The sequence below is a fragment of the Sinocyclocheilus grahami genome, unplaced genomic scaffold (genome assembly GCF_001515645.1).
Source record: "Sinocyclocheilus grahami isolate Dianchi unplaced genomic scaffold, SAMN03320097.WGS_v1.1 scaffold837.1, whole genome shotgun sequence".
NCBI lineage: Eukaryota > Metazoa > Chordata > Actinopteri > Cypriniformes > Cyprinidae > Sinocyclocheilus > Sinocyclocheilus grahami.
In genome coordinates, this window is record NW_015506016.1 from 406,322 (window position 1) to 419,231 (window position 12,910).

At 38.2% G+C, this 12,910-nt stretch overlaps 1 protein-coding gene across 1 annotated transcript in view; it reads left to right on the forward strand.

The window, feature by feature from the left end:
* Positions 1-300: 300 nt before the first annotated feature.
* Positions 301-12,910, forward strand: part of LOC107562752 (protein FAM49A-like) — a 16,399-nt gene continuing 3,789 nt past the window's right edge. The window contains exons 1-6 of the mRNA XM_016247460.1: positions 301-503; positions 2,229-2,309; positions 7,957-8,078; positions 9,310-9,415; positions 12,139-12,275; positions 12,579-12,656. Coding sequence (XP_016102946.1) covers positions 2,240-2,309; positions 7,957-8,078; positions 9,310-9,415; positions 12,139-12,275; positions 12,579-12,656 — 513 coding nt within the window. The 5' untranslated portion in view covers positions 301-503; positions 2,229-2,239. The remainder of the gene's footprint in view (positions 504-2,228; positions 2,310-7,956; positions 8,079-9,309; positions 9,416-12,138; positions 12,276-12,578; positions 12,657-12,910) is intronic.

Consider the following 12,910-nt stretch of genomic DNA (forward strand, 5'->3'; position numbering starts at 1 on the left):
ACTGTCTTTTACTGCAGAGCACAAATCGATGTTTCAAAATTTCAGCAGAGGATATGTTTCATACACAGGAAACTGCAGCTAGAGAGCTCAAGTTATCGGTAAACCCCTGCATTAGTATAAGCCAAAAGTACTCTAACCTCTCACCCTATCTAAACCAAGTGTAAATATATAGTGATACCACCGAGAAACGGTTTCACCAGGCTCTTTTAAATTAAGCCCTGCCTTTAAATAGCAGTCAGAAAAAGAGAAGTGTGAAAAGAGCAGAGCGATGTTGAACGCAGAGCTGCAGAGGGGACCGTTGGTAAGGCTGAGAGGGTTCCTGTGGAGCTGTATTAAGACGGACTCTTCACAACTGGGTTCAGTGACAGCTCTGAAGCAGGAGTATACAGTGGACCAAGAGACTCGGATAGAAGTGGAAAACTGAGAGGGCTTTATTAAGAGGACTTTATTCAGGGGCTTTATTAAGGGAAGTCAGAAGAAGGAAGGCAAACATTTGTTGGCTGGTAAGTAAAGGACAGTCACATCAAGCTGTATGCTTTTTGTTGACGTGACAGATACAAAAGATTAATTATTGGTTTACAATTTATTGAGTGAGAGCTTTGGGGAGAAAAAATATTGATTGAACTGAGGTTTACGTGAGATTTTCTGTTGGAATGAGGCACAAGAGATATATGGATGGATGGATGGATGGATGGATGGATGGATAGATAGATAGATAGATAGATAGATAGATAGATAGATAGATAGATAGATAGATAGATAGATAGATAGATAGATAGATAGATAGATAGATAGATAGATAGATAGATAGATTGAGATATAGGCATAGACAGACAGACTGTTATATACTTTAGACTAGGATTTGGCTGGTATCTCATGAAAGTCTCTGATATAGAGAGAGTACAGGTAGGAGAGGCAATGTGGTCCAGCCATGGAAACAGAGCTCTACTGGTGGTTGCCAGGAGACAGGCAGAGGGGGATATATTGCCTCTTAAGTGATAAACAGGCTGAGAGGAGCCATCTTTGCGTTGTCTGCCATAAGCAAAGGATACTACTTGATATGAAAGATTTCAAAGCCTAGGTTTGAAACAGCCAGATTCTTATTTCGAACACTGCCAAAATGCACATGTGTGTCTCTTGGGAAATGGCATGATAGGTTTTGCGTTATTATCAGTGCCATGATAATCCAGCTATTTTATTTCTTGAATGTTTCTAGATAGTAGTGTGTCCAGAATTATTCCTCTAATGCAAGCAATTACCAAGAGAAGCGGCACCATTTGGTGTCCATTGCCAACTATAATTGATATTTAGTGTATGCAAACGGTACAACATTATGTTCTAACCAAATGCAATGCAATAATGCAACAAGCAGCAAAAACATTTATTCTATGCAAATCAGAGTTTTTGTCCAAACCAGCAGTGAACGCCACAGGCAACTGGATGTTTTGTCAATCATTTAGTTTCTATTTATGTTTTGTTGAGCTGGTTAGCCCCATCCATGGTGAAATCTCATTGGTTCAAAATACCACTTCACATAAATTTGTCATGTGACGTAGCATTTTTAGTTTCAGTATGGACAGTCAGATTTGCTATAAATGGGATTCACAGCTAGTAAGGACAGGCAGACCTCAGCTATGTGCTATTATGCAGGGTTAGTGCGAGTTCATTTAATATTATCATGCCATTATAGTAAGTTACTGTACGTCTCAAGTCACACAATGCTAAATCACCACCAAAAGGTTTTTGTTCCCGCTTGTGTAGTTTGTCATGATCACTGAATTATTTCTGCTCCTTTCCTGCATTATATTCAAATGCTGCATCGCAACAAACAACATGGTAGCAGAAAATAAGACTAACATTATATTAACATCTTTATGCATTAATTTGATCACACCACCATAATGAAGAAAAATAAGGAAAATTAATAAAAAAAACATATTCCTGTACCCATAACAAACACTGTATTACAGCAAGATTACAACACTTTGTCAGAAGGATTATTTTGTTAAACTATTACAGCCACAAACAGCCTTTTCATTACAATCAATGAAAAAACTAGCATAATTTTCCAGATTTTCACAATACACAGTTTGGTCTCTTACCACAGCGTATGACAACATCCAGTGTTTTCGCAGTGAAAATACACACTGCCAGTCTAGGGGTCTTGCTAATGAGTATCATCTAGGCTGTATTTCTTTGTACTGTATGTATTTGTCTTCCTTGCCCAGGTTTGCCGGCCATGGGGAACCTCATTAAGGTCCTTGGCAAGGATTTAGAGAACTGTCCTCATTTTTTCCTGGATTTTGAAAGTAAGTGTTTCGCTGGTGTATGGTGTGTGTGTGTGCTCAGATGTGTGTATGTGTGTGATTGGAGATGGAGGTATCAGGGTTGGAGCAGGTGTAGACGCACCCTCTAGGTGGATTAAGATAGACTGAAGTTTTTGTTTTGTTTGTTTGTTTTTGGAAACTGTTTCTTTTTGCTCTCTTCATGATTCTATTCATTTGTTTCCATTCATGTACATAAAGAGAGCAGAAAGAAGGAGTTTCAATGTGATCCATGTGTGACCATATCAACATCACCTGAGAATCTTGACACCTAAAGTCCATCCCACACCCTATACGCCCCCGGCCCCCATCCCAAACTCCATGCACATTCACACAAACACACACCCAACACCAGACACACGTCTGTCACACCTCCCATGACCCATACGCTTCTCCCTTCTCTCTGTTCCAGGGGGATCATGGGAAATCTCCTGAAACTGCCGGCTTGCACCGAACTTGAGCATGGCCCGATAGTTTTCCTTGACTTTGAACGTGAGACCATTAGCTTCTTATGTTTTGAGTTTGCTTTTCTTTCCCTTTTGATCACGGTTCCTTGTCATTCGCTGTCCTCTACATTTTCACTTCCTTTTCTCCGCCATCCCTCTGTTTGTGCATCAATGCCTGGCATTCAAGTTTTTTTTTTGGTGACCTCGATTTGTGACGTGATTTTTTTTTGCACTTATCTCCAGGTCGGCTGTGATCCGCTGAGCTAAAGGTCGTCGTACGAATGCCACGCTTTTTTAGCAGTTAGAGTGGGATGGAAAACAATCACATAACACTTAACTAATCTCCTTTTTTTTGCCCAAAACTTTGCAGATTTGTAAAGTGTGTTGGCTCCATAATCTGTTTCTGTGTGTCCTTGTGCATCTGGCTGTGTGTGTGGTGTGTGTGAATGCATAATTAACCAGTCTAAGGATTTAAGGAAGTGGGAATGGAAGCTGCCTATTGAAAGGGGAGCCTCAATTTCCTTTTTCTCTGATGCTGTGTTCCCTTTTAACCCTTACCTAAGCACTTCTGTCCCTCCTGAGTAATCCTTCCTTTTATGACACCTCTAACAGCTACATGCCTAGCATCTCCTTTTTTTATGGAGGAAATAAAACTCCTGTGCCTCAAGTGTGAGAACCCGGAAGACTTAGAGCGTTTGCTGTCCAGTCATAACATGTAGGCTGTCCTTCCTCTTAGAATATTTTAATTGGTTGGAGGCATTCTTCAAGAGACACAAGACATACAGTATAATGCATTTGTCTGTAATTCATTATAGGGTCAATGACATAAGTTCATTTTCTTCCAAATATATTAGTTAATTGATCTGAATAAACCTCTTGTATAATGGACATCTGTTCAATTTGAATTTGTCAGATAATTTGACATTTTAAAGGCAGAAAGTTTGGTTCAGGTTGTCAAAAGCCAAACTGATAAAACATTGTATTTAAGAAACACTTTAAAAAAAATAATAATATTATATAAAAATGTCTTTCACTTTTGAAAATTATAATTATTACTCATATGCATTTACGGTGTAAAGGAAATATGAAAAAAATATTTTCTTGAAGGTTATACCACATTACATTTTTTAACATAATTTATTAAATGAAAATGTTGAAAACGGTATAAAAACAGTAAAAAAAACCACAAAAAAACCCAAGCAGCACACAAATAAAAAATTTGCAAGGCCTTGGCATGTGTATGTTAAACACATTTTTTAAGATGTCTACTTGACAATTCTTACTTGTCATTGACCCTATAGCAGAATTTATAATAATACAAAAAAAAAAGGACAACAGCCGCTCTCCCGATCAGCGAAACAATGATCACCTGTGTTACACTGGTTTACATTTGCTCAGTTCTGAAATGGGGTTAGTGTGCTATTAATGGCATTCATAAAAATTCAATATCTTCAATACAAGACACAATGGTACAGAAAGAGGCTTTGAGCCCAAGATCAGATCACTTTTACTGAAGAGCTGATTATACATGTGATTAACCAAAAGGAGTGTGTGGTGCAAAATAAAAGTGTGCAAAAGGGAAAGCAAACATTACATTGCTACTGTAGCATTGTTCTTTGAAGATCACAGGCAGGATGAGCAAACAGACCTGGAGGTGACATGACTGGGAGGAGCCATTGGTAATTTCACTTAAGTTTAGAGTGTATGTTTGTTCAGCTGATAGCACAAACAGCTATGTGTGTATTCAGTCAAACACTGACAGAGTTGCATCAAGGACCTCTGATAGGGGTAACTGCTTCTGTAAACATTGCAAACCCTGAATGGATGCAGGATGAGGGAGTGTGCTTGAAAAGCAGGCTGAGATGCTCTGCTTCATGCAGATCACTTACTGTATACAGGGCCTTGGGAAGACTAAGAAATCTGATCTAACGAAGACTGTTAATAACAGCATTTCCCAAAATGCCTCCTGCTGCAGTTTTTACACTGCAAACTCCATACACAGTATAAAAATAAAGGTTCTTTATTGACATATATGGTTTCATGAAGAACCTTTCCATTCCACAAAAGGTTCTTTACAGTGAAAAAATATTTTTTAGATTCTTAAAATGTTCTTCACAGTAAAGGGGTGGTCAAATTAGCTAAATTTAGTGTGCAAAAACAAATCCTTTGTCCATAGTAAATAGCATAGATATATATTAAGCACAGCTCACACAGAAGTCACTTTCAAACCAAGCAGCTTCTGTTAGTCAGCATGGAGAATTTGCATGACCAGTTTGATCATGAACAAAATCTGCATTGATGAAAGTCCCAATCACATAGATTCCTACTGAAATGACTAATAAGGAATGTTTCTCTCAAAAATGAAAATTTGCTGAAAATTTACTCACACCGTAGGCTGTCTGGGATGTAGATGAGTTTATTTCTTCATCAGAACAGATTTGGAGAAATGTAGCATTACATCACTTGCTTACCAATGGATCCTCTGCAGTGAATGGGTGCCGTCAGAATGAGAGTTCAAATAGCTGATAAAATCACAATAATCCACAAGTAATCCACACCAGTCCATCAATTAACATTTTGTGAAGTGAATAGCGTGTTTGTAAGACACAAATCCATCAAGACGTTTTATGTTTAATAATCCACAATAACTCATCTTCCAGTGAAAAAGCCTACATCAAAATCCACTGACATATTTGTTTAGAACTGTTTTGGACTGCTATCTTTTGTAAACGGTGTTTGTTCTGTACATATTTCTCTCCTGATTCAGATTAGATTAATTTTTTTAAGCAATATTATGAACCAAGGAATTCATCAATCCATCTTAATGATGGATTTATTTCTTACAAACACGCAGCTTTTCACTTTACAAGATGGTAATTGATGGACTGGAGTTGTGTGGATTACTTGTGGATTATTGTGATGTTTTTATCAGCTGTTTGGACTCCTGTTTGGATGTACTGCATATCCTGTAGTTGAAAACTAAAAGCTAAATAGAGGTCCACAAACTAAATTGACGTCCACCAGAGCATGATATTCTGTTTGCTTTCCTGCCTGCTATCATCAGCCTATTAATCAAATGCCTGATGCTTGCTGGGTTGGAAGCTGACACAACTCTTTAAACCCATCCTAGCCTTGCCAGCAACTCCATATGGAGCTGCTTCATTGGCCGTGGCCTTTCATCGACATTTCCCACCAGAGCTGTTAATTTCAGCCCTAACAAATTCTGACACAAACTAAATCCTCCTCATGTACTTCCGACTCACAATAACAATAACATCATCATCATTACCAGATTAATCCATATGGATTTATGGTTCCTATCTTTCAAAGCTTGTTGGAAAGCGCTTTCCCACTCCTGGTGCCAAAAGATGAAGATAATCCAATGTTAGCACCAAATTAACTCACACCATGAAGCTTTCTTGTAATTATTTGTCCAGTTTTCAGATGCAACTCTGACTTGACTGGTTGAACGCAGCCCAATTTATCCAAAACAAAACCCATCAGGACAATAAGAAATTATATCAGTATGATAGTGTGACAAAGGTGATCTATAATTGAAAGAGGACTGTGTATATTTTGAGCATTTATGTACAGTTGAGGTCCAAATTAGAGAACAATCTTTAAATACTTGTTTTTTTTCTGAAATATTGTTAATCTTCATCGCTCAAAATTTGAAGCAATATTAGCTGTAGGTATACCACTGATCCACTAACATGTTTGACAAAATAACCAAGGCATTTCAACAAAAACCTTTATTTTGTGGAAAACACAGTGATCAAAATTAGAGAACAGTAACCACTGTAGAACGAAAGACGATTACAAGTAAATGGTTACAGCTGTCAGAAATTTGTAGGAAGTGTAGAGGCCCTCGCTTTGAATGAATTCAGCACATCTGCGGCTCCAGGACATCACTAGTTTCTCACACTACGCTAGTGTGATCTTGGTCCACTCTTCTTCCTCTCTCTTCCACTCGTGGGTTGGCTTTGTTGCCAAGGATTTTCCAGAGATTTTCAATTGGGTTTAGATCAGGACTCTGGGCCTGCCATTTCATTATCTCAATGTTCTTGCTTCAAGGAACTGATTTACCCATTTTGCAGTGTGACGGGGTCATTGTCTTGAATGAAAATTGCAGGCGGATTGGGAGATGCTTGCAGGGAAGGAACTGCATGCTGCGGAAGGAGGTTCTGATAAACATATGCATTGTCCCTGCCATGTAGCTGTACTGTATAAGTACAGCTAACTCCTGCTGCATAGAACATCCACCAAACCATGACACTTCCTCCTCCACCTTTCACTGACTTCTTTATGCACTCGGGCTTCAGTCTTTCCCCAGTTTGATGCCAAACAAAATGTTTCCCATCAGACCCAAATAAATTAAACTTGTTCTCATCACTAAAGTGAACTTTGGACCAGCTCTCCTCTCTCCACACAACATGCTCATCAGCAAAGGTGAGCCTAGCCTTTTGATTCTTCTTGCTGATGAGAGGCTTCATCGCTGCAGAGTGTGCTTTCAGTCCGACTTCTCTTAAAAGTGCCGAGACAGATCCTTACCCTGTTCAGCACTGACCTGGCGAGCAATTCCAGCTGCAGTGTTGAACCGATTCCCCATTGAGAGTTTTCGCATTATCCTGTCTTCTCGTGCATTTGTCTTACGTTGATTACCAGCCTTTAAAAAAAAAAAAAATGTGTCATTGTAAAGTTGCAATATTTGAGACATCACGATTTGGAACGACCAACTTCTCTTGCAGTGGCTGAAAGGGTCATCCCTTTAGCCTTCATCTGGACAACCTCCTGTTGCAGGGTTTCAGTCACCTTAGAGCAACCCGGCATCATGCAATCTCAGTGAAAATTGGAGGAATTCTGCCAGTTAAATAGGGTTTGTCATATAATTAAGGAAGTTAGCACCAATAACTTGGAGGTATCTGTAAGTGTTCTCTAATTTTGATCAGAGTTTTTTTTTATTTATTTTTTTAAATATCTCATTTAAGTTTTTTATACTGTGCTTCACAATACATTTAATTTATGAAATATGTTTAAAAAGCTGCCCTTCTACTCCTGTTAGGACAACTTCAAATAGGACTAAGCAGTGACCTTGAAATTTAGGAAATTGTAGGTTGTTCTCTAGTTTTGATCGCCACTGTATATCTATCACATTCTGACCAACTCAATCTGACTTCTGTCCACAGATGCTCAGCCCACAGAGGCTGAGACAGCTGTGTGGAACCAGGTTAGTGCCGTGCTGGAAGAAGCCCATGGGATACTGGCGGAGTTACAGTCTTACAATGGAGCAGGACAAGAAATAAGAGAGGTGGGTCTATTTTTACATTTATTAGTTGTGCTTACCTTTGCAAAACCTGCTGCTACAATGCTAGATTGCTCCCAGTGGTTGTTTACTTATCCAAGTCAAAATACTGAGCCCATCCAATTCTAAAATGCAACTAACTAACACTTTTTTTGCCTGTTTTATCCTCCAGGGTAATTTTATAAGCATGATTAGAAAAGTAACAGAACATGTCTTATCTAAATGCTGCATGATTTGAGATATCATGCATGTATAGTACAATTTTTGTTGTGAATCAGTTTAAGCTGGAAAATATTTTGCAAGTCACTAATGTAAAATTTGATAAATAGACATACCATCAATACAGTATGTCGGGGCAATAATTGACAGAATCTTTTTTTTTTTTTTACATAATATATACACTACCATTCAAAGTTTTGTGGTCTGTCAGATTTTTTAAATGTTTTTGATATAAGTCTTTTTTGTTCACTAAGCCTGAATTTCAAAAATCTAAAATAGATTAAAATGTAATATTGTGAATTATCATTACAATTCAAAATAATTGTTTTCTATTTTAATGTATAGTAAAATGTAGTTTATTCCTGTGAAAGAAAAACTGAATTTTCAGCATCATCACTTCAGTATTCAGTGTCACATGATCCTTCAGAAATTATTCTAATATGCTGATTTGGTGCCCAGGAAACATTGATTATTATCAATGTTGAAAACAGTTGTGCTGCTTAATATTTCTGTGGAAACCTTGATATATATATATTTTTTATATTCTTTTTCTATTAATATAAAGTTCAAAAGAACACCCTTTATTTGAAATAGAGATCATTTGTAACATTATAAATGTCTTTACTTTCACTTTTGATCAATTTTACTATTTTTTTCAATTCAGTGAATTCAATTCTTCTTTTTTTGGTCCTCAATTCAAACACTGGGCTATTTGTACAAACCCCTAACTAGAGTAATAGTGTTGCTTACCTTAGAACAAACCACTAATAATGATTCATTCTGAGCCAGGAACCATTTCATCAGTTATAAAGCACATATAGGATTTGAATCATTCTGGTCCATAAACAGCAAATGTGCAGGAGTTATTCAGCTGTGAATGTTTCACATTGCTGAATAAATCTCACAATGTAAATTGATTTAAAGTATACAAATGACCTTGAGTTTATAGTCAGTGTAAATGAAGTTTTTTTTTTGGACAGTTGTGGTTTCAAGTGTTCTCGCTTGTCCTTCTCTCCAGGCGATTCAGAACCCCAATGATCTCCAGTTGCAGGAGAAAGCCTGGAATGCAGTATGCCCCCTAGTGGCCAAGCTCAAGAGATTCTATGAATTTTCTCTCAGGCTAGGTAAGTGGGTGGCCATTTTTTTCCAATTGTCTTTTTTTATAGTCAAGTAATGGGCCTTGTGTGCACGAGTCATCCAACGCACTGACCGTGCGTACAACGATTGGTGCAAGCATCCATTTCTGTCCTCCTCTGCAGCTGACCTCTAACGAGTTGGCATGGCAACCGCAGCAGCAGAGCGTAGAGGAGGCTGCGTTTCTGCCTCCCATGCTCACTGACAATTCAGTATACTGTTTGCAATAGTCGATCAGCTGCCTCTTTTTTCACAGCAGTGCTGACTAGTGAGAAACGCAGATCTCCAGCCAGACAGATAACATGCATATAAGCTTTTCCCTGCCAAGGTATGGCATCGCAGTGACTCATGAGAAAAAGAGGCCCCACCCTCTTCAACACATCCTGCTATCCCCAATATCTGGTCCCCGGCTAATAGAGTCAGATTTCTCGGTAGGTCTCCAGATAAAATTATCAGCTTCTTATTTATAGTAGGGCTGTTACATATTTGATGAGAGGAAAGGATAGCTCCTCTGGAGACATGCTTAGGCATACCAATGACATTCAGACATGGCTTAGCTTTGACGGTGTAGCTGTATGTCTTCTCGTCGCCAAACAGGAAACAAATGCTAAGAGCTTTACACCAGTAAGGAGTAGAGCACAGACCAGACCTACAGCATGAATTCACTCTCACAACATTAATGCAGTTATAATATTGATGAAACTGCATTAACACTGCTTATGAAATGTCTCACTGAAATACTTGATTCAATAATGCCATTGAGTGCTCATATATTTTTGTATAATGACGTCTAAACTGGATATTTCATCATCATATATGACAATATACTGATGCTACTTTCATAGCTGTCATATGTCAATATGGCCTAGGAGTACTTAATACTAATATTAATTGCAATATATATCCTGTGGTGAGCATAAAATCTTTGATAGATGACTAGAAGCTCAGAAGTATCCAGTTAAAGCAAGAAAACCGAACATTGTGGCTAGAAATGATTCCATTGAAAAGGTAACTTGGCTGTGTATAATAACAATAATATAGAGATATAAGAATACGAAAACAATAAAGATAATATAGATATAATAATAAGAACAGAGATAAAAGAATAATAAAAAAATAATAAAGAAAAAATACATTATTTAATTGTTTATTATTTTATTTAAACATTTATTATTGTTGTTGTTAATAATTACTATTATGCAAGGTGCATATATCTAGTGTAATATTGTGAAATATTATAAAATGACATTTATTCCTGTGACAGCAAAACTGAATTTTCTTCAGTGTCACATGATCCTTCAGAAATCATTTTAATATTCTGATTTGGTGCTCAAGAAATGTCTTATTATCATCAGTGTTGAAAACAGTAGTGCCTATTAATATTGTTCATATTGAGTTAATTAAGTTAATATTGCAATAGTGTTCTTGATGCTTTGTTGCTAACTGTTGTGAGAGATAATTAATTAAATTCATTAATTTAAACATAAATCACTATTTCACGTTCATATATTTATACATTTGGTAAGCCACCATGTAATAACTGGGATAACGTAGTCGGCTGGTCATTTTATTCTTTATTAATACATTAGTATTCCTTATTATTTTTTTAAGGGAAGTCGTGGCCTAATGGTTAGAGAGTCGGACTCGTAACACAAAGGTTGTGGATTCGAGTCTTGTACCGGCAGGGATTGTAGGTGGGGGGAGTGAATGTACAGCGCACTCTTCCACCTTCAATACCACGACTGAGGTGCCCTTGAGCAAGGCACCGAACCCCCAACTGCTCCCCAGGTGCCTCAGCAACAATGGCTGCCCACTGCTCCGGGTGTGTGTTCACGGTGTGTGTGTGTTCACTGCTGTATGTGTGCACTTTGGATGGGATAAATGCAGAGCACTAATTCCGAATATGGGTCACCATACTTGGCCACATGTCACTTCACTTTCACTAGTTTGGAGTTTGGTTATTAAATTAGTTTTAAAAGCAACCAGAAACATGCATTAATTATCATGGTCATATACTGCAGTTGGAAGTCATTAATGCTTGCATCAGCTGCAGCTTCCAATGTTCTTTGAATAAATTGCAGCAACTACAAAAATACAAAAGAGAGGCGTTAGAGGCAAATACAATGGTAACTGTTGTGCTGGTAACCATGGAGATCAAGTACACATATTACAGAGCTTCGCTTTTGATACATTATGTTGGTATGCCATGTGGATTACATTAGATTAAAGGCCAGAGGTGTGTGTGTGTGGGGGGGGGGGGGGGGGCGGAGAGGAGAGGGTGGGGGGGGGGGGGGTCATCATATGACCCCTTTAAACTTCAAAAGACTATGATTTCATAAAAGAGCGCTGTACATTGCAGTGTAACAAGGCGGCGCTGTTGCGCGTTCGTCAGGCTCGCACAACAGCGCTTCAGGCTGCTTCAAAGTGATTCTCAGTCAGTGAATAGCGCACGTTTATGCCAAGCGATTGCTTATGAACTCGATTTGATGAAATATGACATGACAATGTCTACTTTATGACCTTTTTTATAATATGTTTTAGACGGTTGTAAGAATGCATATTGGGGGGGGGACAGAAGATAAAAGGCTTTGGAAAGCTTGAGGGACGACATCAGCATTCACAGTGAATGAATTTGAAAAGACAAATTGCTACAGAGAAGTGACTGTATAAACTGTAAGGGACAATACAATCTGAAATCAATATGTGTTTGCAGAGAACGCCCTGCGCAGTCTTTTGGAGGCCCTCACTAGCCCACCCTACGCTCCCATCCAGCATCTGGAGAGAGAGCAGGCCCTCGCCAAACAGTTTGCAGAGATCCTGCACTTCACGCTCAGCTTTGATGAGCTCAAGGTGAGCGATTCTCACACATTACTCACTTTGAGTTCATGTGGCATGAGCTCCGCTAAAATGTTTTAGACCTGCACTCAGTCAGGCCTCTTCACCCTGATGTTCTCAGAGAATCACGTCGAGTAAAATGTCTAAATGATAACACTATTAGCTGGTCTGTCTCTACAGGAAATAATCTAGGATATAATTCTTCACAGTCAGATGCATGATTTGCCTCAACATTTCTCTCACTGCTTGAAGTCAGTAGTATCCATAATAATCTTTATTGTAGATGCTTCTGACATTTTTAAATCCTGTCTTTTGTAGATGACAAATCCAGCCATACAGAATGATTTTAGTTACTATAGGAGGACCATCAGCAGGAATCGGCTGAACAACCAGCAGGCAAGTTCACAATCTGTTGAAATTGACATTACTACTCAGAAACTTTGGTGTACTGTTTAAAATAAGATATCTAGACACTTGCTGGATGCCAGTGGATCACATGCACAGTTCATCATATTAACTGTGCATGTGATCCACCATGAGACTAGTTGGTTTATAGTCACTGCAAACTGGCTTGTAAAAGTGAAGCTAGCATCATTGGTTTGCAAGTCTCTTTATTTGATAGTATCTAATGCAATGAAATTCATACACTT